Genomic DNA, 24,722 nt, shown 5'->3' with positions numbered 1-24,722 from the left:
CAAAATAAAATTAATACTAAAACTTACCTATAAAATAAAAAACCTAATTATAAAAAGAATACCCCCTCTAGTAGGTCCGCCTGTGGCATGGTACCCATGACGCTGGCGGCGTTTCCTCGCTGAACCGCCAGGGCGATCCGTTGCGAGAAATACGCGCCAGCTCTGGGGTCCCCTGTGGCGTCAATCAGCCGCCCCGACAGGGCCCTCACAAAGGCCTGCATGTCGGCTGACCAAGGGCCCAGTGTCTCTACCGCGAGCGCCGCAAACTCGTAGTCCTTAAGTAAGGACGAATATTTGCGGCGCTTGAGAACCTGGGCCTGGTCAGCCGCGCCATGTCGGGTTAAGGCCGTTCCCGTACCCAAATGAAATCTACAATCGAGGCTCCCCTCACGCCACCCGTCCCGCCCCTAGATACAATGACGATACAACAGCGCCACGCAAGAAGTAGCGACTTGAAATGAACTAACAGGACACTGATTTGTAAAACGTATTACTTAATACTGAAAAAGCATGCTGCATCTCATAGATGGCGTTAAAAGTTAAAATGGAAAAATAAATGAAACATAGTGTAAATTAAATATTCATTTTAATGAAGTCAACTCTTATTTCAATAATATTTAATTATAAGGGTAAATACAGTTTATATTTAAACAAATTAATGACTGCAAGTTTTCTATAATATCATTATTTATTAGGTATACTGTGCAGGTATATCATCGATATTTATTAAAAAAAACCGGGCAGGTGCGAGTCGGACTCGCGCACGAAGGGTTCCGTACCATAATGCAAAAAAAAAAAAACAAAAAAAAAAGCAAAAAAACGGTCACCCATCCAAGTACTGACCACTCCCGACATTGCTTAACTTTGGTCAAAAATCACGTTTGTTGTATGGGAGCCCCATTTAAATCTTTATTTTATTCTGTTTTTATCTATTTTTTATCACGGTTCGTGAGATACAGCCTGGTGACAGACGGACGGACGGACGGACAGCGAAGTCTTAGTAATAGGGTCCCGTTTTACCCTTTGGGTACGGAACCCTAAAAAGTTAGGGCATACCGATACAAGTGCGAAAAATAGGTAATTCGCACATGTATCGTACAACGTTTTACAGTACATAATATGGCCCTTTAAATTTTCGACATAGTTACGTAATGTGCTAATTATCGCACTAATGCGGTAAAGCAGCACCATATTGTAATAGTAAGGTGTATTCGGGTAATACCGAATGTCGGATAATTCCGAAATTCAGATGAAAATCACCCTTAATTCCATCATAATAAAAGTCTCTTTTCGGAACTATCCGACAGTTTTCGACATTCGGAATTACCCGAGTAAACCTTACCTACATTACGTTTACAAGTGCGGCAAATAGGAAATTCGAAACGAGTGGCGTTTTGAATCGACACGAGTTGCGAATTACCTATTCGCATATGTATCGTACAACGTTTTACAGTACCTACATACATATGGCCCCTTGAATTTTCGACATAGTCACGTAATTGCTAATTATCGCACTAGTGCTGTAAAATAGCACCATATGACTGTAAATCAAATTTATTCATTTTACAGAGTTCCATAGGTTCGTCGAATCACTCAAGAGGAACTTTTTTCTCAGGAACGTGTAGAGGTCTCAAATTGAAATTATATCAAATAGGTACTCGGATCTACTCTATTGTCAAATATATTAGCTTTTTTTCTCGTATATCGCAAAAATCCGAATTAATATCAAAATACCGGTATTAATATTGAAATCCCGGGATTGACATGCAATATCGGAAATCAATCCCGGGATTGAGAATGATCCGATATTGCATGCCCCTAACCAAGTTTCAACCTATCAACGAATAATAAATCCCGGGATCCGGATATTTCGATATTGGTCCTTCTCAATACCGAAAATGGAATCTTGAGCTTTGCAAGGGTTTCAAGGCACGAGGGTTAAACAAACCACTTCACAACTTGAAATCAATTTTACCTACTCACATGCAATTTTGCACATTTATTCATAAATTAACGTTTAAAAACCGGCATTTTTGTGACTGACTGACTAATAGATCAAAAACCTAACCCACTTCCAGCTGACCTAGAAACTTGAAATTTGACACCTAGGTAGACTATTAGGAGTTTATAAAGGGAACAATCTAAAAACTGAAAATTATTGATAATTTGATGAAGAAAAACACATATATCGATAATAGGCTAGATGACTAATTTTCATTTATGGTATCAATCGATCAGGTATGTCTTTAGGATCAAAAGTCTATATGGTATCCATTGCATTAAAGGAATACAAAAGTTAGAAATGATAGTCAAAGTCCGACAGTCGTACTTCACTCGCGAAACGCCCCGAACAAAACGTCAAGGTCACAGAGAGTCCATCTTGAAGTATGAACAAAACAAGAAAATTGCGATTTTGTCTGTGAAATATTGCGTTTATGTATATAGTTTCCATACAATTTTTTATTGGATAAAATGTGAGGAATCGAATGGTATCCTTATTTTTGTAGTTTTTGGAAGTTGAAAAGAACTTTAATGTTGAAACTTTCAGGCGTTGTACTTTTGTATTATTTCCATATATTTTTTTAATATCCACAATATTGTGATAAATTGCTCATTTGCTATGTATTTTACTAGATTTTGTTGTAAAATTCAACATGTGTCATCATCCCTATTAATTTAGACTTATGGATCAAAAACCTAACCTTCTTGATATTTGGCAGGTAGACCATTAGGAGTATACTCGTATAGAGGAAAAAATCTGAAAACTGAAAATTATTGATAATTTGATGTAAAAAATCATATATTCATAATTATTCGATTAATTAAGTACCTAAGACTTACCAAAAACCTAACCCACTTTTAGATAACCTAGAAACTTGATATTTGGCATGAAGGTAGACTAAAAGGCGTATAAAAAAAGAAAATATTGAAAACTGAAATTTTTTGACAGTTGACCGCGCGTTAGCGAGGGTCTCGTTTTCAGCACAACTGCTTTTATGATTAACACTAGTAATTTCTTACTTTTTGTACAAAAGTAATGATTTCCCAACAAAAACATAAATGTGAAATGAGAGCCAAGTTCAATTATGCCCATGTTTTACTTCTCCAACCAACTGCATTTCTTGAATACCGCATCCTAAGGGTCCATGATTGCAAATCGATTGTAATTTTGTAAAAAAATTACTAATTGCAACAATTCTTCGACCGACGGTTTTGTCAGGAAGCTCTTCTTCCAAATCGAACGATATTTGTAACTGAAAATAAAATATATTGTAAGTGTTAGCATTTACAATTTGTCACATCATGTACAGTCGACGTCAAAGATTTATAATAAGGTGAAAAATGTATACATATATCATAATCACCTACCTCATGGGTATCTTCTTCCTCTAATAGACTAGGAACCCGATAAGTGTCATCCACCTGTGCAATGCGTGGGTTCAAAATGTTTGAGCTGGTCGCCTCACTGTCAAAACCAAAATTAAATAAATGTATGATGTTTTACAGCACATATGGACTTTACCGCACTAGTGCGATAATGCACACACACATTACGTATGTATGTCAAATATTTAAAGGGCTATATGTACTGTAAAACGTTGTACGATACATGTGAGAATAGGTAATACGCAACTATAATTTTCGGTGGAAGTTTGCATGGTAATATTGGTAATGTACATCATATATTTTTTTTTGTTTTATCATTCTCTTATTTTAGAAGTTAAGGGGGGGGGACACATTTTACCACTTTGGAGGTGTCTCTCGCGCAATAAAAAATCGGTCAACACGCTCAAGAAAAGTAAATCATTTACTATTGTGTAGGGTAGTATAATATAAAATAACTATCAGTTCATTAAAAAAAAACGTAAAAGAATAACGAAAGTACGGACAATCGGTAAATCCCGGGATTTTAATTTCCGGGACTTACTCATGCAACCCTATTACATTTTATCAGTGCACATTTTTAGGGTTCCGTACCCAAAGGGTAAAAACGGGACCCTATTACTAAGACTTCGCTGTCCGTCCGTCCGTCTGTCATCAGGCTGTATCTCATGAACCGTGGTAGCTAGACAGTTGAAATTTTCACAGATGATTGAATTTCAATCGCCGCTATAACAACAAATACTAAAAACAGAATAAAATAAATAGTTATACAACAAACGTGATTTTTGCCGTTCTTTGCGTAATGGTACGGAACCCTGCGTGTGCGAGTCCAACTTGCACTTGGCCGGTTTTTTTAAAATTAAGTACCTCTTGGAGAATATCAAATAACTGATGAGGGCAATGTATCTCGTACGATATTATTGATTGGCGACATTTTATTTAGTTTTCGGCGAACATTTGCTAAGTAGGTAGTACTAATAGCCATCTAGGAAAATAAGTACGAAATATGTCCAAATAATTGAGACTATCAATTTAAAGCATAAAAAGATATAAGCATCTGCACTGATAGGAAAACAGTAGGTATCCAACTAAGGTCTTTTCGTACGCCGCCGCTGTGAGTAGGTAGGTATTTATCGCAAAGCACGAAGTTACGCGCGACACAGGTACCTACATATGTGACGTTATCTATGAAAAGGGACCTTATTGTCGATGGCGCTTCCGCCATTATTAACGATGCTCTGATATAAATACCACGCCGCGCGACGCAGTGCGTCGTAAGCGCCATAGACAATAAGGTCCCTTTTCATAGATAATGCCACAATTAGAATTCATAGATAATGCCACAATTAGAATTAGAACTTACTCGTTATTTTGACTGACTTTCAACTTTGATGAAATCGGAGATTCCATTTCCATATTTTGCAGTCTGTAAATAAAGATAAATTGTAGTATATAGTGAATTGTGTTACGTAGGTAGGGCTAAAAAGCACAAGTCAAATAATTATACTCACTCGATGTAGTCTAAAGATATAGTATCATCTTCGGCTGTGAAATTATCCAATTTTCTTCTTTTCCTAGAAAGACAAAAAAGCAAAAAGTTTAGACGCATGACAAATCACGAGCTGAGGTTCAAACCCTCGATAGGTGGATGGATTGCTAGAACGCTTTATGCGTGTAATTGTGTGCGTTACATGTATTACTGTGTGCTCGTATTTATAGGAAGGCCCACTACACCGCAACCGCGTAACTACGACTCACGGACACGCACACATAGACGGCAATGTTTTCTGCTTTGCCGTGGCGCTAGTGCCGCGTGGTGTAAACGTCGCGAATCGCAATATCCTTTTAAGCTATTTGGATGATGACTTGATGACAGTGTTTAACCGATAGATGGAGCGATTATTAAATTTTAGAATGTTTTAAGTTATATGGATTACTAATTAGTACGATCAAGTATATATTAAATTAAGTAATAATTACTTATTTCACTGTGTAATAAATATACATTTTTACTTACGTTTGTTCCATTGTTTGTTGGAATCTTCTGAGTTGTCTTTTTCGAGATGTCTTCTTTTTAATGAGTTGCTTGTTACCCATTATAGGTTTTGGTGCACACGGTATACACACAACACACACTAGCCACAACTAGCTAGCTAGCTAGGTGCTAGGACACACAACACAGAACAGTTTTTATAACTAAATCTTATATTTGTTTTGGGGACACGTAGTACAGGTCCGTCTGGCACGAGCGCTCAGCCATCACTGTCTCATTTCGAAAGACGGACGGAGATAGAGCATGCAGGCCGAAGTCAATATTTTGTTACGATAGAATTAGTTGATGTTTATTTATTTTAAAAATATTGCCTCTAATTATCGTTTTTCTAAAGCTGTCAAATTATTGTTATAGTTATGATTGATTTTTCTCCTTTTTTTGTTTCATAGTGTCACATAGTAAAGAAACAAGTAAAGTTGGAGTATAAATTCGAATTGGAGGTTACTTTGGGAATAAATTGTATCGAGCGAAGTGTTATGAATCGTGTATCGAAAGCTGTGTTATGAAAGATAATATAATCAAGAATTATATATATTTTTCCCACGTCTACAAATATCAACGTTTCTTAGAAAAATAGGATAACAATTGGGGTATTTTTACATTTCTGGCTCAGGGAACGGCCTTAATTTCAGTGTATACTAGTAGTTTGTAGGCACTACTTATTATCATTTCTACTTTCAGTTAGAAGTACATATCTATAACTTTCACTTTAGTCATCTTACTACGTTCCCGTTGGAGTATTTGACAAAATACTCCAGAATATATTATGGATTCCTATTTTTATGGAGTATTGAAATTACAATTTGATAATTCAACGCGTATTAAATGTCTGTGCGATATAATAACCGCTTTCGCGTTTGCACCCTAACAAGGCTGCTACAGCTTAATTTGAAGCGGGGCGACCACAATAGCACGGCGCAAATGGGCCGTGGCATAACGCTAAACATCGTTTAGGACTTCTTTCGCCCCAAAACGTTAAATAAAAACAATTTTTGCATTTCTTTTTCTTTCTTTACAAATGAAAACAATTGAATGCGAGTGAATGTTAATTTCGTTTCGGGTCGCAATTGTTTTGGTTTTTTGTTGTAAACCGTTTATATATTGATAAAATAATGAGTTTGAGTTAGTTTAAGTCGCTAATAAATAAATGAACTGCCAGGGATTTGAAGTGCCCAAAATATTGGATGGTAAAGTTATAATGGTCCGATTTACTTATTGTCAGGTGTAGATCTCGTGATAAGTATCACGAAATTCTAGCTTAAGTTATCAATGTAGACGGCAGATGGTTAAGGTGACATTCGGATTATGACTGCAGCATCATTTCTGATTGGGGATTGCGATGTCGCCGCTTCTTGATGATTGAACATTCTAATTGCAACAATAAATAATAAAAATAAATCAAGAAATTTGACAGGGACATCGTCCATACATATGCTGCTGCTGTGACACTGCTGCAGTCGCAATGAGACCTTAAAGCAATATGAATTTTACTTCAGCTATTTATGATAACGGTAAAATAACTTATTCAATAATCCGTCATCTATGTCCTGTCCCTGTCTCGTTCGCTTTGCAGTAGGTATTCCAGTTATCACTGTAATTCGACACTCGTGCGAGTATGTCTCACGTGACACACATTTAAAGCACAAAATAACTATTACTCTCAGTATTTTCACTTTACAGTATCCAATCGAATTGTTGATTTGACTTATTACGAACAAATATTTATTGAGTAAACTTTGTATGAATTTGACAATAAATATTAAGATGATGTTCTGATATCAACTGCAGCAGCATTACTGTTGCGGCGTCGTAGTTGCCGCCGCTGTATCTGTCAGTTACCTTAATAAAATTAGTGATGTTCGCAGCCGCGATTATAACGTTCATTCCGTCACTCACTTTATCAAGGAAATTGACAGATAAAGCGGCTGCGAAAATCCGGACGCCACCTTTAGTCGCGACGTGTATTTTAAAAGAAATATCAAGACAATGAAGTTTTATGTGAGGCTTACATAATTATACTTTATTGTCCCGCATTTTTGAAGAGAAGCAAATTTACCACAGGGAAAATTAAAATTTGCCGTGTTCGGAACACAATAATGTACCTACATATATAGTGGATAATTGTTTTCCGTCGTTTTTTCTCGGAAACGTTTGTATTTGTCATGCTACTTCAGTCAACCTTAGTACTTTTTGTACCGAGACAGACTGAAATAGCAAGACACGTTCGTACATTTCCGTGAAAATACGATGGAAAATAATTCTTCATTACATATGTACAAATGTCTAAGAATGTGGAAAACTCAACTTTATGAATTTTTAAGACTAACCACATCATCTCGTTTCTAAATAAATAAATATTATAGGACAATTTTAAACAGATCGATCTAGTCAAACAGTTAGCTCAGTAAGGCTTGTGTTGTAGGTTCTAGACGACAATATGTAAAATATATAGTTATACATAAATACTTATACACATAGATAACATCCATAGCTCAGATACAAATATATGCCATAAACACACAAATAAATGCCCTTACCAGGATTTGAACCCGAGACCTCCTGCTTCGTATGCACGATCACTACCGACTAGGCTACGAGGCAGTCAAAATGTTATGTCAATGCAATATGTTTACTATGAACAAGTTTTTAGTCAAGATACTGATAGATCTTCCATTGTAAATACATAAAACTCATACATTATGTATCTAGGTTGGCCTGATTTGAAGTCCCAAGCGATTACGGGCCATGTTTCTTTAAGAGAACAAATGCTTTACGTACCTTTTATTTTGGCTTTGAAGTTTCTTGTAAGATAACACTATTTAAATTTTATTTACTCCTATGAATATTGGCATACATGATATATATCAGTATGTAATATCATATATACCTGAAAGCAATTAGTAAAACAAAATATTGTAGGTAGTTATAACGTACGTATCTAATGGTTTTATTTTTGTCGCTTAATGAAAGTTATCGAGGAATTACAAACTATAAAAACCAAAAACTTCGAAATGCCGGGACGTGCCCCTATGCAGCCGATCCGTGTGTTCCAAATTGATAGTAGAACTTCAAATCGCTTCGCTCTCTTGTTCGACTATGATTGGCATTAACAGATTCTAGAAAAAAAAACAACGGGTTGCACTCCGGAAGTGCCGACAGGACAGATATAAAGTTAGAATGTAACTGTGAGATCCTCGTATTTCAACCCGTACAAGATTAGAACCTTTTTCATGTAATGTCATTGAGTTTTTCTTTATTGATTTAAATGCCATCTAAACGTTACGGTCACATGATCGCATTACGCTGTCTCGAGTTTATCATTTTTTCCCCACCTCAAAAAGTGCCAAGCGCCGCTAAAGAAGTTTTCACTTCAAAAATTGTAATTAACAAAGCCAAAAAAAAGTTTCATGCTTATACAGTATGTTACTGACCATGGGGCTTTAAATCCAGGGCTCGATTCTACTCGCTAAACTGAGCTACTTTTATTATAGCACCAACCCCGAAACCCCGAATTTTTTTTTTACTTTTTCATACCTACATTTTGGCTGATCAGTGTCGACGTTTTCTACGGAAAAGCAAAAAAAAATTCCCCGATTATAGGGTTGGTCCCGTAGTAAAAGTAGCTCAGTTTAGCGAGTAAAATCAAGCCCTGGAATTAAAGCCCCATGGTCAAACACATACTGTAGATTCCATTTCTATCCAGGATAAAAGCTTCAGCACTCAGGATTTAGAAATTATGTTTGTTCGTTTATCTTTACACGAAACAAAACTCCTATTGAAATTTTGCCGCTTATCTAAAATAAACTTCCGTCTATTCGAGGAAGGTAAGCTTAGTTGAGATTTTATAGACGTAGTTTTCTAGAAACGACTTTGTCTGATCAATACAATATATAGCGTGTATTTTTAATACAACCGCAAATTCAAACAAGGCGTAGGTTACAGTGATATTAAACGAATTTCGCACACCAAAGCTGCACATAGATCGCTGTCATCGCGTTGTTAGTAGCTCAGTACAGTCAGCAGCAGAAGTCGCTATACTCTCCAGGTGCTCAAAGAGCGGTAAACGTTTAAACTGTCAAAAAGTTGTTGACTGTCATGGTAGCAATTACTTGTGAGCGCTCAACATGTCACAAATATCTTAACAGTCGCTATTCATTAATTTCTACACTTACAACAAATCATTGATACCTTAGCTGTCAAAAAACCACTGGTATCTAAGCGGTCAACGTGTCAAATATATCTGAACAATATGGAAAAATAGACGTTTAAAGCATACATGTATGGTCGTATATTGAATGAATAATAGCTATGCTAATTTCAGGTAAAGCGTTTTGACAATCATCGAAAGCAGTACAGTCTTGTCATCACATACATCTATCTCACGTTTTGCCCTTCAACCATTGACAGGGGCCTGTCAGTCAACTTACTGCAAACTATTTCTTTTATTGAATAGAATCATCAAAACGAATGAGTGACACATAGCGAAAGCTAACTGAAGCCGAATTTAGAGCCAATTGTCAAGGCACGTTGTGGTCTTGTTACTAAGGCGTTTGCTTTTCAAAGCAGAGACCGCGGGTTCAAATCTCAGTCGGACGCACCTAGAGATTACAGCTTTTTTTTTTTGGTTTCATTTCTATTATTAATTTGTAGTTTTTTATTAATCTATATATATAAATGCAAGTGTCCTGACTGACTGACTGACTGATTCATCAACGCAGAGCCGAAACTACAAAAGCCAGAAAGTTGAAATTTGCACACCAGATTGCATTTATAAAGTGTACAAGAGATAAGAAGCGATTTTGAGAAATTCAACCCCTAAGGGGGTTAAAAAGGGGATGAAAGTTAGTATGGGGTTAAAGTTTTCTTTTAAGCTAGGAATTTGAAACTTCGTAAAAAGATATATTATTAAAATGCAAAAAAATTAATTTCAGCGTTTTTGAATATTCATCCCCTGAGGTGGTGAAAAAGGGGTTGAAAGTTTGTATGGATATCAAAAAATTTTCCGAGTGGTGGACTTGAATCTTTGTATTTAGGGATATTATTAGAAGACAGGAAAAGTAATTTCAGCGTTTTGTAAAATTCATCCCCTAACAGGGTTAAAAAGGGATTGAAAATTTTAATCCATTACAAATGCTTTGAAACTTCTTAGAAAGGCATAATAGCCGATAAGAAAAAAAAGTGATTGCAACGTTTTTGGAAATTCAACCCCTAAGGGGGTTAGAAAGGGGATGAAAGTTCGTCCTCGGGTGCAAATTTTATTTTAAGCTAGGAACTTCAAACTTTGTAAAAACGTATCAAATTCAAAAATAAGAAAACTAATTTCAGCGTTTTAGAAAATTCATCCCCCAAGGTGGTGAAAAAGGGGTTGAAAGTTTGTATGGATATCAAAAATTTTTTCGAGCGCAGGACTTGAATCTTTGTATTTGGGGATATTATTAGAAGACAATAAAAGTAATTTCAGCGTTTTGTAAAATTCATCCCCTAACAGGGTTGAAAAGGGGATGAAAGTTTGTATGGGGTTAAAGTATTCTTTTGAGCTAGGAATTTGAAACTTCGTTAAAAGATATATTATTAAAATACAAGAAAAGTAATTTCAGCGTTTTAGAAAATTCATCCCTCAAGGTGGGGAAAAGGGGTTGAAAGTTTGTATGGATATCAAAAATTTTTCGATCGCGGGACTTGAATCTTTGTATTTGAGGATATTATTAGAAGACAATAAAAGTTTCAGCGTTTTGTAAATTTCATCCCCTAACAGGGTTAAAAAGGGGATGAAAGTTTGTATGGGGTTAAAGTTTTCTTTTGAGCAAGGAATTGGAAACTTCATTAAAAGATATATTATTAAAATACAAGAAAACTCATTTCAGCGTTTTTGAAAATTCATCCCCTAAGGTGGTGAAAAAGGGGTTGAAAGTTTGTATGGATATCAAACATTTTTTCGAGTGTGGGACTTGAATCTTTGTATTTAGGGATATTATTAGAAGACAGGAAAAGTAATTCAGCGTTTTGTAAATTTCATCCCCTAACATAGTTAAAAAGGGGTTGAAAGTTTGGATACATTACAAATGGTTTTGAAACTTCTTAGAAAGGCGTAATAGTCGATTACAAAAAAAAGTAATTGCAACGTTTTTGGAATTTCAACCTCTAAGGGGGCTAAAAAGGGGATGAAAGTTCGTCTGCGGGTGCAAATTTTATTTTAAGCAAGGAACTTGAAACTTTGTAAAAACGTTTTAAATTAAGATGCAAGAAAACTAATATCAGCGTTTTTGAAAATTCATCCCCTATGGTGGTGAAAACGGGGTTGAAAGTTTGTATGGATATCATACATTTTTTCGAGCGCGGAATTTGAATCTCTGTATTTGGGGATATTATTAGATGTCAATAAAAGTGATTTCAGCGATTTGTAAAATTCATCCCCTAGCAGGGTTAAAGTGGGGTTCAAAGTTTGAATCCATTACAAATGCTTTGAAACTTCTTAGAAAGACATATTAGCCGATTACAAAAAAGTAATTGCAACGTTTTTGGAAATTCAAGCCCTAAGGGGATTAAAAAGGCGATGAAAGTTCGTCTTGGGGTTTAATTTTATTTTAAGCTAGGAACTTGAACTTTGTGCAAAAAAAAAGGAATTAAATTAAAAAAATATGAAAACTAATTCAAGCATTTTTTAAAATTATCCCCCAAGGTGGTGAGAAAGGGGTTGAAAGTTTGTATGGAGATCAGATATTTTGTGAGTGCCGAACTTGAATCTTTGTATAAGGGCATAGGTACCTATTATGAGAATACAAAAAAAGTAATTTCAGCAACCAACATCAAAATCCACTTGACTTGAAACTTCATACAACTTGCATATGAAAATTATAGGTACTAAAGATGTAAAATGTTGAAGATAAGATTCCACGCGGACGAAGTCGCGGGCAACAGCTAGTTTCGCATACGTTTATATGTATGTTGTAGCGTATGTACGACTTTCTAACAGTTGTAGGTTTGAAACCGCAGTGGGCGTTCCTTAGATTACTCCTGTGCAGAATGCCATTTGATGTTTACTGCTAGGTTATACTAACAATAAGTTCAAAGATATACAGTATATATCAGAAAGAAAGGCCAAGAAAGAGACCCATTGATGTTTAGTTCATACTGAACCACTATGGGACCAACCCCGAAAACGCGGAAAGACATTGGAAGTTTCATACATTTTGCTGGCCTCATGTTGAAATTTTCTATGGGAGAGTACATTTTTTTCCGGGGTTTCGGGGTTGGTCCCATAGTAAAAGTTGTTCAGTATGACTTAAACATTAATGGGTCTCTTTCTTGGCCTTTTGTTCTGATACATACTGTATACACGGTGTAACATGGGGAAACCGAATAATTTTAACCACGCATTTCTGAGGTCAAAAGAAGGAAAAAAATGTAATATGAGTGTAGGTAAATTACGCCAAAAAAATTTTTTTTTTGTTTTAGTTTTCAAATTTTCTGATTGTAATTTATGTGTACATAAAAAATAAATGTTATTGGTAAACATGTCACTTAAAATTAATTTTTACATTTTTTTTTCGTAAAACCTACTTTTTGCAAAGTGTTACTTGTCACTTTTTGACATCTATCAATAAGGATATTTAGACTACGTCCCATAGCAGCATCATCACCATCAAAAAGACCTTTTACACTATGTAGCAGTAAAAACTTGTTTTTTTTTACTTAATATTATCTCTGAAACTAGGCGTATTTCAAAAAAGTTTATAGGACATTTTTGTCTCTAAATATGATCAGGAATACGCTCTTAAAATTATTCGGTTTCCTCATGTTACACCGTGTACTCCTCCGTATACTCTATCCTCTCTGCTAAGTTGTAAAAACAAAATTCGTCATTCCTATGGTCAACAGTTAGAATATTACGTAGGTACCTATATGCATGGCAGTGATGGTTTTATCGCATAGGTATATCTATAGAAGAGGAGGCACCGTTCTTCCGGATCATGAGTCCAACCAACAAAATAAAGAGAGGAGTCATAGTTGGATATGCTTATGACCTTTACTGCACGTGCTCCCCACGTGGGGCCACGGCTAGCCTCTATCACAAAGCCATAAGGTTTACATGTCAGATTGGGACAGTGAACGTGTTAAGTTTCAATTCTATTATTTTCTCCTTCGTTCTTTGATCGATTCAGAGCATCGTATTTTAGTACTATATAGTATAATTTTAGTACAATAAGCGGGCTAAATAAATATATTAACGTATAATATGCTCTACGGTTTGGAAGAACGGCCGCCTATGATAGTTAAAATAAAAAACCGATCATTTTCGTAGAACCTAAGTACTTATTTATTGTCTAAGTTTGACACTTGACGATAAAATACTTCTTTAAGAAAGGAGGTGTCAATTCGTAGTTGCTACAGTATTTTTTTTAAAGTTAAACAGATAAAATGTTGATGCTTAGTTACCATTAAAATAACAACTGCTTAGCAACTGGTGGCACCCTGGCTGCTGACGTACGTGATTGGCAGTGCGTGTGGGTATTAATGACAGCAGCTTGAATTTGAGTGCTTAGTTACCACTGGCTTTCTAACCGTTATTGTCATTGTGATTAAATAAGGGTGTATGTGTTAAAGAAAAACTCAGAAGTTAAGATATATGTGACGAACTGAAAGCCTACGCTAAAATGACAACTTAGATGTCCTTATTTTTGTGACGATTGAAGTGTATATGTATTCTTGGACACCTTGCCCGCTCAGGTATATCTGCTGCTGACTGTACCTACATATGTCAAAGCTCGTCGGACCTGTTACTTTTTACATAAGAGTGTGACAAACGCCCCTTACCAGGGGTGCGAAACTCCTGACTTCGGCCAAACTCGGTTCCGCTCGGCTCAGCATTGCTCCGAGCAATTATCGGTTGTTGGCACCACATGACTTCCTTTTGCGTGCACGACCACAGATAAGATAATCACTTGAATTTCGACAAGCCTAAATAGCCGAAAGGGATAGTGCCATGTAATAGAAAGGGATAGCATGATTCGACCCTGAACCGCTGTCAAACTTCGGTTTTGTAGGATGTTTCCTTTCTGTACGGTAGTACTATTATTTATTCTGTGCCCTTACTAAGGTAGGTAGCCACGTATTTTTTTATTACTTTCGAGTAAATTGGGCACGTAGTTATGATGACGTTTTGTTACTGTCGAACTGTCTAGTAAGCCCTTAGGCGTTACCTAGCTCAAAATACTTTTATCAAATTGGCCCTTCTTTGTACTTTATATCATTAACTTGATCGATGGATGGATGATCCTTGAATTTTACCCATAAGAGAAATTGGGAAAAGGACTTAAATATTGTATAATACTTAATAGGTGCGTCGTATTTATCTACACTTGGTCTTTTCTTTATTGAAAAGATCTATTTATTGGAAAATATTCTAAATTGACAAGCTATGTACCTACCATGGTATTAGGTAAATTATCTAGTGACGAAATTCTAAACTAAATACGAGTACTGTCATACAGTATACAATTATACATAAGTACAGCACATGATTGCAATAAAGAGACATCGTAAATTTTATAGCATCTTTGGTACAGCGGAGTGGTGTTAATGGAATTAGTAGGTATAGATAATTCCAACTGAAATGGTATATTATAACATTGTTATATTTTAGTTTTAATTTTAACGTTTGGTATAACATATCCCTTATCCCATCCCTCATATCATCTTATCCCTTATAGGGATAAGTTCGCCTTTAAGGTTAATATTAACGTAATTTTATATTTGTATTTAAGTTTAGTTTTAATATAAATAGTATTGTATATAGAAAATCTTGTTTATTTTTCTATTTTCGTTAAATAAGACTCGATATTTTATTCGTTTTATATTTAGTTTATGTATTATTTTAATTATGAAATAAATTTAGATGATTTAGTTACTCTACTATAAATAAACTGCTAAATAATATATTGCACACTATTAACGCTAATTAATAATTAGGGTTGAAATTATTCATGTATAACAATTCCGTTAACACCACACCGCTGTACCGAAAATGCTATAAAATTTAGGATGTCTGGTGGCAAACCGTAATCGTGGAAAAATGAGTTAAGGGACAATTCTACCAACTAAACAAGCATTCGGATCACCTGTCATCATCATCATCATCATCAATCACAACAACAACCAAAACAATCACATACTCGTATCAATTTTACTGTCCTTAATTTTTTTCTAATTCTTAAGGCCCCAGTACACAATGGGCCATTGCCGTCACTACAAGGGACGCAGCCATGCGGTAGAATGAGATAGCAATATCACTTGCTCCCTCTAACGCATAAATGCGTCCCTTGGAATGGCCGGCGATGGCCGATTGTGTACTGGGGCCTTTAGGTAAAAGCTTCTTGTATCGGGTGGGACAGAACGAAGGACTTTTACGCAAACGGGGGATCGTTTAGGTACCTATTTTATTTTTCACTTATTAATCACGTTAATGTTCTTCCAACCGTTTTTTATATAAAGGTTGTTAAGCATTAGTGCAAAAATATGTATGTTTCAACCCTAGCAAGTAGATCTTATTGAAGGAGATGATATGTGTCAATTTAAAATGTAACTAACTTTGTAGGGTTGTCACTGATATAAAATTATTTCATTTTCATGATTTTGTTTTAGTTTTTAATACAGCTTCACGATTATAATAACTCGATTGTAGATTACTTAGATATCACTATCCTTTCAGCTGTCTCTTGAAATATTCCATCTTTTATACATGTTGTTTAAATAAAATCATTCAAATGACATATCTGCACGATTTAATAAAGGTATGTAGGGGTGACTTGTTATAAGAATTCAGAGGCAATGTGTCGGCGAGGGTAAATAAGCCTACATTTGTCTGCATTGCGTCCCATCTGATAGAATTACAATGGCGGCCAATCAAATTAAATACTAGCACAATAGTGTTTCTTATTTTTTTTATTAATTAACGGTGCGATTCTGGAAATGAATTAGAGATTCACTAGATATGAAATAGTAAAGATATGTGACGTTCCACGGCAAAAGGTACCTTATGGCGGCCGCAATAATATTGGAGCGGCGTTAATAATAGCGTAAGCGCGAAACACCATAACCTACCTACCTTACCTTACCTTTACCGTACCTACCTTTAGCCGGGTACCTTTTGCCGTGGAACGTCACATATCTTTACTATTTCATACCTAGTAAATCTCTAATTCATTTCCCGAATCGCGCCGCAACACAATATTTTTTACCACCGCTGAAAATTGTTTTTTTTTATTTAGATGAAAAAAAACTTTGCGCCGTGGATTTCATTCACTCGGTGGATAGCTAGTCACTGTCGCATTAATATGGAAGAGTGATAGTCCATCTATTGACTAATCCGTCTAATTTGACTTTTAGTTGTGCGATCTGATTCGGGTACGATACTGATCAGTATCGTAAGCTATTTTCAGCTTAGGGTTATTCGTCGACCGCCATATTGATAACATCGCCTCGTAATTCATTTCTGTTTTTGCTCATTAATGTTGTTGAAAGTGTAATATTGATAGCGTATTATGCAGTTAATTAATGTGAAAGTGTGCAGATAATGAATACCTAATTAATCATGAAATCCGTTTAACTACCATTCTGGCGGCGCGGGTCCTTGTAACGTCCAGCTATCGACTTACAAGAGCTCAAAACCCAACTACCGAACAACGTCCTGCTCTACAAGCATTTGGTATTTCTACCTCTAACCGTGGCTGGCTAGAGCCCTAGAGGCCATAATTTTATAGTTTTCTACCTTACAGTGGCTGAAGTATATTTATTACAAGTAATAATATCAATTCAATCCCACGTTACCACTTTGACGTTGGCGAAATCATCGATAATATCGATGGAACATTATCCAAAGATTGAATTGAATTTCATCTTGCTAGGCACCCTAGACTGAACGGACTTATAGAACGCCACTAAACTTATAGTCAACTGTAAAAATATGGGTGCACAAATCATCTTAAAAATTATGTCCCATAGCTCTTATGTCAGCGAATCAAGAACTATGGGTCATATTTTTGAATAAGTTGGCAACACCCATATTTTTACAGCTGACTGCACCCCACTTGCCCTACAATATGTCCTCAAAAGGTGTCACAGATGTCAATGTTGAGCAGCAGCTACATATTTACAGCAATAACCTACATACTATAGGTAAACATGTTTCAATGAAGACAATATTATCAAATTTTCCCAAAAATAAACAATGCCTCCGTCAAATGTAATTAAAACTTTGAGAAAACCGTACGTCCTTCGGCAAAGCTTAATTGTTTATCATCAGCATCACTGTCTTCAATTCCTTAAGGAATACTTTTATTTTCTGTGGTAACATTTTGTTAATGTTAATTTATCTCACTTGGTATATCATTTTATCTGAAAACTAAGATTTTGTCAGAAAAACTGACTTTTATTTCTTTAAACATACCAACAAAAGCTTTCAACTACATATGTGTAATCTAAAAGTTATTCTAAACTAACAATAGCTCGAGTTAATCCTTTTGTAGGCCATTCGTAGGATTCCGTACCCAAAGGGTAAAAACGGGACCCTATTACTTAGACTCTACTGATCGTCTGTCCGTCACCAGGCTGTATTTCATAAACCGTGATAACTAGACAGTTGAATTTTTCACATATGATGTATTTCTGTTGCCGCTATAACAACAAATACTAAAGCGGAACCCCTCGGTGGGTAAGTCCGACTCGCACTTGGCCGCTTCTCTTACTTGAGCTTAATAAGCCTTTTGTTAAGCATCTCTAAAGAAATCCGTAAACCCAATTTTCGCAATTGCAAAATTTACATTCAAAAATCGTAAAACCTTCACGTCATTATTTACAACCGCATTATGACACAAAAGAGCGGATATAAGATTTTTTACGGCCTTCGCCAGATTTTACATCGCCTTTCTTTTATAACCGGGGTAGGTATGAGTTTAGTGAAAAAATATTTTTTATGACGGGATGTTATAGGGTGTTACGAGTATTTCGTCGTTGTTTTTAACTAATTTTATTTTGGCGTCCAAAATGCTGGAAGGCTCAGATACTTATTACTAACAACTATACAGTATAAGAGTCTGTCGTCTAGTAGTCTGTCAGTAGGAGTCATCGTGGAACATGTTATAATATTTATTTAAATATTATGCTGTACTTTAAAACATCGGGTCGAATCAAGACCGCCAATGACGCCAACTGGTACAGCGGTGCGGCTTATTATGCAGCTGTCATTCATGAATACGAGTTTGTAAGTTGCCACCGACGTGTTGATGCATCGCTGGCTTCATTTCAGCCATTGTAATATAATTTGTCTATCTTAGTACATAGTTTGTGTACAGTTTAGTTTGCACGGCAGTGCCCGCGGCGTTATTTCGTCGCAAAGGCGCACTTTAACAGAATAAAGCCGCGAAGCTGCGCATTTCTCACGCCGTATCGCCGGCTTCTGCATCCCGTTTGCACAAACAGATATAAATGTTTTGTTTACGCGCTTAATGGACTTGTTTTTATTTTTTGGTAAAATAAGTTGAGATGTATTTAAATGAACAAGTAGGTAGATTTGTGAAGAACATAAATCTGTGCCCTAAGCCGCTTCGCTTACTATGTTAACGCTGCCAAATTATTAAGCTAGGGACTTGACAAATGCATTACTCGTATCGCAATTAGTAAATATCGTGACAGTTTTCAGTTTTTGAGGAGCCAAAAATTTGTGGTTTATTAGTAGTTGCCACTAGTTTCAAAACATTTGCGTCCAGAAATGTGATCCGGGACAAACCAATTTGCTAAGTTGCTACTGCATTCCGTAGTCATAAATCTCCCTGGAGGATTAAAAATAACTTTGTATAAAGTGAAAGTGAGTTTTAGTGGGGAGCAGACAAATTCGGAATAAAATTAGTTCTGGTAGGTATTAGGGGCTGGTAATACAAAGATAACGCGCGGTTTTGTTAAGATACTTTAAATAAAGTTTGGATGCGGCAATGTAAAAAAAAAACCATTTTAATACTTAATATTCCATATTGTGTGATAAATTTGGTTAAACTATAGTTTTAGTTTTAAAAATATGTATTTTCTACCTCTAGAAATTGACCACTATTTAAGGATGTTTATAACAAAATTACTTTATTAACACATTCAATACCACTAAGTGCTACGGGTTACGCTCGTACCGCGTAACCACGGTTTCGTCGTATGTAGCGCGTAGTCGCTACGAACAGTGTACCCGACAGTCGGGTTCTTGGTGTTGAATGTGTTAATAACGGAAAATAACTTTACTTTCCACATAACAAAATACAGATTATTATGTATCTAGGTAAATATCTATACAGATGTAGTGCATAATTATTTTCCATCGTATTTTTACGGAAACGTACGAACGTGTCTTGCTATTTCAATCAGCCTCGGTACAAAAAGTAGTGAAGATGACTAAAGTAGCAATTCCCGAGAAAATACGACGGAAAACAATTATGCATTTTTTTTTTAGTTTATTTATTCACTTTATATTTTTATAAAATTTTTACATGCATGCCACTATTGAAAACCTCTAGGGTTTATGTAATAGTTGGCGAGATCGCGCGGTCCACTCCGCGTTTGCTTAATACTATTATTACATCTATTACATGCTTAGTTGTGGTTCGGTAAACACAACTTAATTTATAAATATCAAATCTCTGCTTCTATTTTATACATTAATCTAGACTTAGGTAGTATTTTTTTAGGATTGGCATACATTTGCCGTGATTTTCAACAATGTTAATGAGATCGTACTGTAAATTCTTAGGTAAGGTGTCACATCTGTACCTATTTTTTATCAGTCTCTGTCTATTTTAGTTTACTGTAGTCACGTCACAATGAAACAATGAGGCCAATTCGAACGTACACTATGATATTCAAATTCCAATTAAAAAAATACAATTATATTTATTTCAACAAATGAATATTCCAAGAGAGGCAGTTCAGTGAACCCCACACTAGGCTCAGCCTGTATTATATATTGTGTGCATTTTGTTCATTTACGTTCGTACATGAATTTGGGATGATTTGGGCAAGCGAGAGCATAAGTGAAGCACTGCTGTACGATACCAAAACACATTGTTTATATATCAAAATGTACGTTTAAATTGGCTTCAATATTACGGGTTAATAAAAATCATGCCATATCAAAAGCAACCTGAATCTTGTCTCCGATTTCCTTATCTAGGGCGCCAAAAGTGTAAAGTTTCCGGAGTTTGTTCGCAACGGACGGACGACAGATAACTTGGCTGTTTTCATATCATCATCGTAATCCTGAAAAAGGACGCTCCGATACAAGTTTCGAACAGGCTTCACTCGCGAGAGATTTAGTAAAGTAACGTCGTATTATTAGGTTTCCGTACCAAAAAGGATTATGATGCGACTCTGTCCGTCTGTCTGTCACATCGCTAATAGATTTGAAATTTGGAATAGCCATGAACAAGGCTAACTCGCAGTATTTTTTATCAACTACATAGGTAGTGAAAATGAACAAAATTAAAATGGGGCAAAATTTCAAAGTCTAAATATATCACATATTCTACCAAAAATACCTCTTCTAGGTGTGATTATATGTACACGAGCGAAATGCACGCGCGACTGACGACATTTAATTATACTTTATTACCTATACTACTTACGCTGTATAACATAAAAAATTTCATTGCAGAAAGCAAGTGGAATCTAAACACAAATAAAGCTAAATTAAAACAGAACGTTTATCTATTTATAAATTATTCAAATTGAATAACATACTAAACTCAATCATCATACCCTGCGGGCATGATACGAGTATGTCATTTTTCTATTCAGATGAAATACGATCGCGTGCAAGGTTTGAAAGCGTCCACAGGATTTAATACATCTTCAAGGCAAATATTGAGTATTCACTCGCTCTATGTGTGCTGAACACTTGGACGTAATGTAATGGACAGAGGCCTTTACATTACGTTGCATAATGGATAAAGCGGTTCCGCAGTTTGGGTGGTTTAATTTTGTAATAGATAATATGTAAATTGAATATTTGTCAGTCAATCGTTAATAGAAGAAGCTTATAACAATAGGACTTATTATTTTGTACGTAGTTACAAACAAACAATTACCCTAAAAGGTTGGAATTTTTTTAAAGAAACACATTTATACTACTAGTGCATTTCGTAAACAATTAAGCAAATAAGTACACATTATAAGAAAACATTAAATGTAACAAATCAGAATACTACCACAACCTTACACCGATAAACAGAAACCCAATTCTACCTGGCACAATAAAATCAAACCGTTCCTTTGTAGGATTCGTTTTTGCAAGTGGCGATAACTATTCTGAATAGAACACATTCCATTCCGAGGCTTAACCAGAACGAGTTGCTAAAGACGAAAGTTATCTTAGCCTCCTCACAAAAGTCTGAATTGGAAAACGAAGTTGAATTCCGTAGTTTAACTGGCAACAACAGCCAAACGAGCAACACTTGAAACTGGGACAACGGAGTTGAAGTTTTTGAATGGACGGTTTGTAGATTTGTGTCCCACAGGCTATGCTAGTCGGTAAACGTCATGTAACAATGATAACAAGGGTTGCGGGCATGGCACCAAGTTTTTAGGTTTTTCGAGTATGAATAGGCTTCCATTCATTTTATTTCTGTAACATTTATTGTACCTAATGTCACCTAAATATATCACCTAAGCGTTTATTACCTGGGGAGATACTATTGGGACGTAAATAATCTAGAATATTGAAATCTAAAATAACAATTTATTTAATTAACTCTAATTCTAACATACACTATCTCGTTTAATGTTTAAAGATAAGGTTCAATTTCTATATATAAGTAAGTCGTAGGTATTAAGTTTAGATTAAGTTTGAGCCTAGTAATTAAGTTTATAGCTTAGAGTAGTAAAGTAAGATTTTATTTAATAAGTTAAGGCGTTAATTCTATTTTAGTTAAGACTAATTCTAAAAATTATGCTAGGACAAGAGTGGGTTCGAAGCCTAGATTCTGGGTCTGTCTACTAGAGAGTTGGCCGGTCTTCCAGTACAATACCCCACGTCCCTCGGGTGTGCGTAGCGTGGTGGAGATTGACTTAAGGCCAAGAGACGAGGCGAAGCCAAGGTCAAGGTCATCCAAGGTCAACACGTAGGCAGCTCACGACGGTAGCTGAGCCATCGGAGGTAGCGCTTAAGGCTTCATCAAGCCCAAGGTCGTGGTGGCATAAATGCCAACCCGCAGGGAGTTCCTGGAACGCGTCCAATAGTAAAATTAGGCCTGTGTTCAATATTCGCCCTGGACTGGTAACCATCACACGCTAGCACTAACAAGGGTGGGTATTTATTTACAATGAAGCAATCATTTAGTGTGATGGGCAGTCCAGGTACATGAAAAAGCGGTGCGGTGAAACGAGCATCAGATACTGGCATAATTGTACTACAGTATGGCAGACAAGGTACTAATTTAATTAAAATAGCGGTTTGAAAATAAATTGCGTAAGCAAACCCGCAGGTAACGCTAGTATTAGGTTGTAGCAATATCAGATACTCGTAACATTACAAGAGGAAAGCGGTGCAGCACAGTAAAAGAGTGATTATATTTATTAAGCGAACCTTTCCTTATAAACAACGCCTACATGTGTTGCGAATTAAGCAGATATCTTTTATTTTCTAAAAACAAGCGCTGTAGCACATCTTAAGTATTATTTATAAGCAAAAACAACACGCAATTAAATCGGGCAAAATCATCTTGCGAAGAAAAAGCGGAAAAGAAAGAAATAGAAATGTAAGGATAGAAGAAACAACAGCCCTTTTATGCAGGAGAAAAGCTTATGGTCTAAAATTATGAAATTAGTATTATTTCTACAGCACTACTGATTCACATTAATCAATACAAATGTTTCCCACTATTAAACATGAAGAAATTTAAATGAAATGTATGGATAGCCTCGAATAATAACACGTGTACAATCTAGACAAAGAAAGTCCAAAGGTTACAGCTAGCGGTATTTCTCGGTTGCTAAGTTACATCAATTGGCTAAAACAACTTAGGCAGGTTAAAATGATTTATGCAACACTTACCCAATATGGGAATCACTGATTTTAATGTACTTAATTAAAATTCAAATTAAATATTTAACACGTCCGCGCAGTAGCGATCGCTCCGCGGACAGGATTTAATATAAGGAGACGCAGCCTGTGCGTAGCAATGCTGAGAGCGGAATGTCGCGGGCCGCGGCGCCCGCGAGCGCGGGGTCTCCCGCGGTGCGCGACGGAAGGGCGGGGTGACCAGCGGCCGGGACCGGTCGGCCGTACGTATATATAAAATACCTATCACAGCGTAGGATGTCTGTCTGTGCGTTGAAGAAAGAATAGTTATTTTATTATTATACGTATGAGAGTATAAGTCAAAATTGAATGATCAAACGAACTTACCATAAGTGAAGTTCGATCATAATTATCTTGTCTTCGTCGAAGAGATTTAAAAATATTATGTTTTACTAATGTAGTTATGTCCAGAGCAACTTGCGAACCTACTCGCACCAGTATTTTAGCGCTGAAGGAGGGTAAAAGGAAAAAACTTTTCGATACCTACCCTCAACGCTACCTTATATAAGGCCTGACAGCACCTAGCGACCTCATTATTTTCAGAGTATACCGTAAGCATTGATTTTCAAAGGGCCCAGAAAGGGAGGGAGGGTTTTTAAATCTCTTCGACGAAGACAAGATAATTATGATCGAACTTCACTTATGGTAAGTTCGTTTGATCATTCAATTATCTTGTCTTCGTCTCTTAGATTTAAAAATATTATGTTTTACTAATGTAGATGTTCAGAGAGTAAAAATCAATGCTGCGAAATCAAAGGTATAGCGAAAGGTAGTATAGCTTAATAAAAAAACAAGTATAATCACACATGGTATTTATTCTAAATTAACAAATAATCCACAATAGATTTGACTTAATTAAGGATCATTGATGACTGGTCTATTATAAAAATTAGCGAAAACAGCTGATTGGTTAGACCAGCCAGCTGCTTTCCTGATCACCTCAATGCTAACGCCAGCCCGTGAAGCTGCGGAGGTTGTGGCATGGCGCGTCGAATGAGCGCCAAAAATACTAGTATCGATGCCACTCTCCTGGAGGACCTGTTTAATCCACCGACCAATCGTCTGTGATGAAACAGGTCTGTAAGGTTTCTTATGAGTAAGTATGAGTTTGTCTTCACTCGACCTATGGGCTGCAGTAACTGCAATATACTTTTGTAATGTAGCAGCCGGGCATAT

General features: G+C 36.0%; 1 protein-coding gene and 1 long non-coding RNA gene across 2 annotated transcripts; both read right to left on the bottom strand.

Moving 5' to 3' along the window:
- Nucleotides 1-2,102: 2,102 nt before the first annotated feature.
- On the bottom strand, nucleotides 2,103-5,999 carry LOC134679642 (uncharacterized). Its single transcript, XM_063538590.1, has 5 exons — nucleotides 5,402-5,999; nucleotides 4,896-4,958; nucleotides 4,748-4,810; nucleotides 3,370-3,466; nucleotides 2,103-3,254 (listed from the first exon to the last, which is right to left on the bottom strand). The coding sequence occupies exons 1-5, from the start codon at nucleotides 5,479-5,481 to the stop codon at nucleotides 3,081-3,083; spliced, it is 477 nt and encodes a 158-aa protein (XP_063394660.1). The 5' UTR covers nucleotides 5,482-5,999; the 3' UTR covers nucleotides 2,103-3,080.
- A 16,186-nt stretch (nucleotides 6,000-22,185) lies between these two features.
- LOC134679641 (uncharacterized) lies at nucleotides 22,186-23,783 on the bottom strand. Its single transcript, XR_010100367.1, has 2 exons — nucleotides 23,520-23,783; nucleotides 22,186-22,687 (listed from the first exon to the last, which is right to left on the bottom strand). It is a non-coding gene; the product is annotated as an uncharacterized LOC134679641 (long non-coding RNA).
- Nucleotides 23,784-24,722: the final 939 nt, after the last annotated feature.

The sequence above is a fragment of the Cydia fagiglandana genome, chromosome 2 (genome assembly GCF_963556715.1).
Source record: "Cydia fagiglandana chromosome 2, ilCydFagi1.1, whole genome shotgun sequence".
NCBI classification, from domain to species: Eukaryota; Metazoa; Arthropoda; class Insecta; order Lepidoptera; family Tortricidae; genus Cydia; species Cydia fagiglandana.
The sequence above is the reverse complement of the archived record's forward strand: the minus strand, read 5'-3'. Positions and strand labels throughout refer to the sequence as shown.

Coding starts and splice junctions, on each gene's coding strand:
- LOC134679642 (XM_063538590.1), bottom strand. CDS start 5,481: ATGGGTAACAAGCAACTCATTAAAAAGAAGACATCTCGAAAAAGACAA. Junction 4,959..5,401: donor CAACAAACAATGGAACAAAC/GTAAGTAAAAAT, acceptor TTGTCTTTCTAG/GAAAAGAAGAAAATTGGATA. Junction 3,255..3,369: donor AGGAAGAAGATACCCATGAG/GTAGGTGATTAT, acceptor TTTTATTTTCAG/TTACAAATATCGTTCGATTT.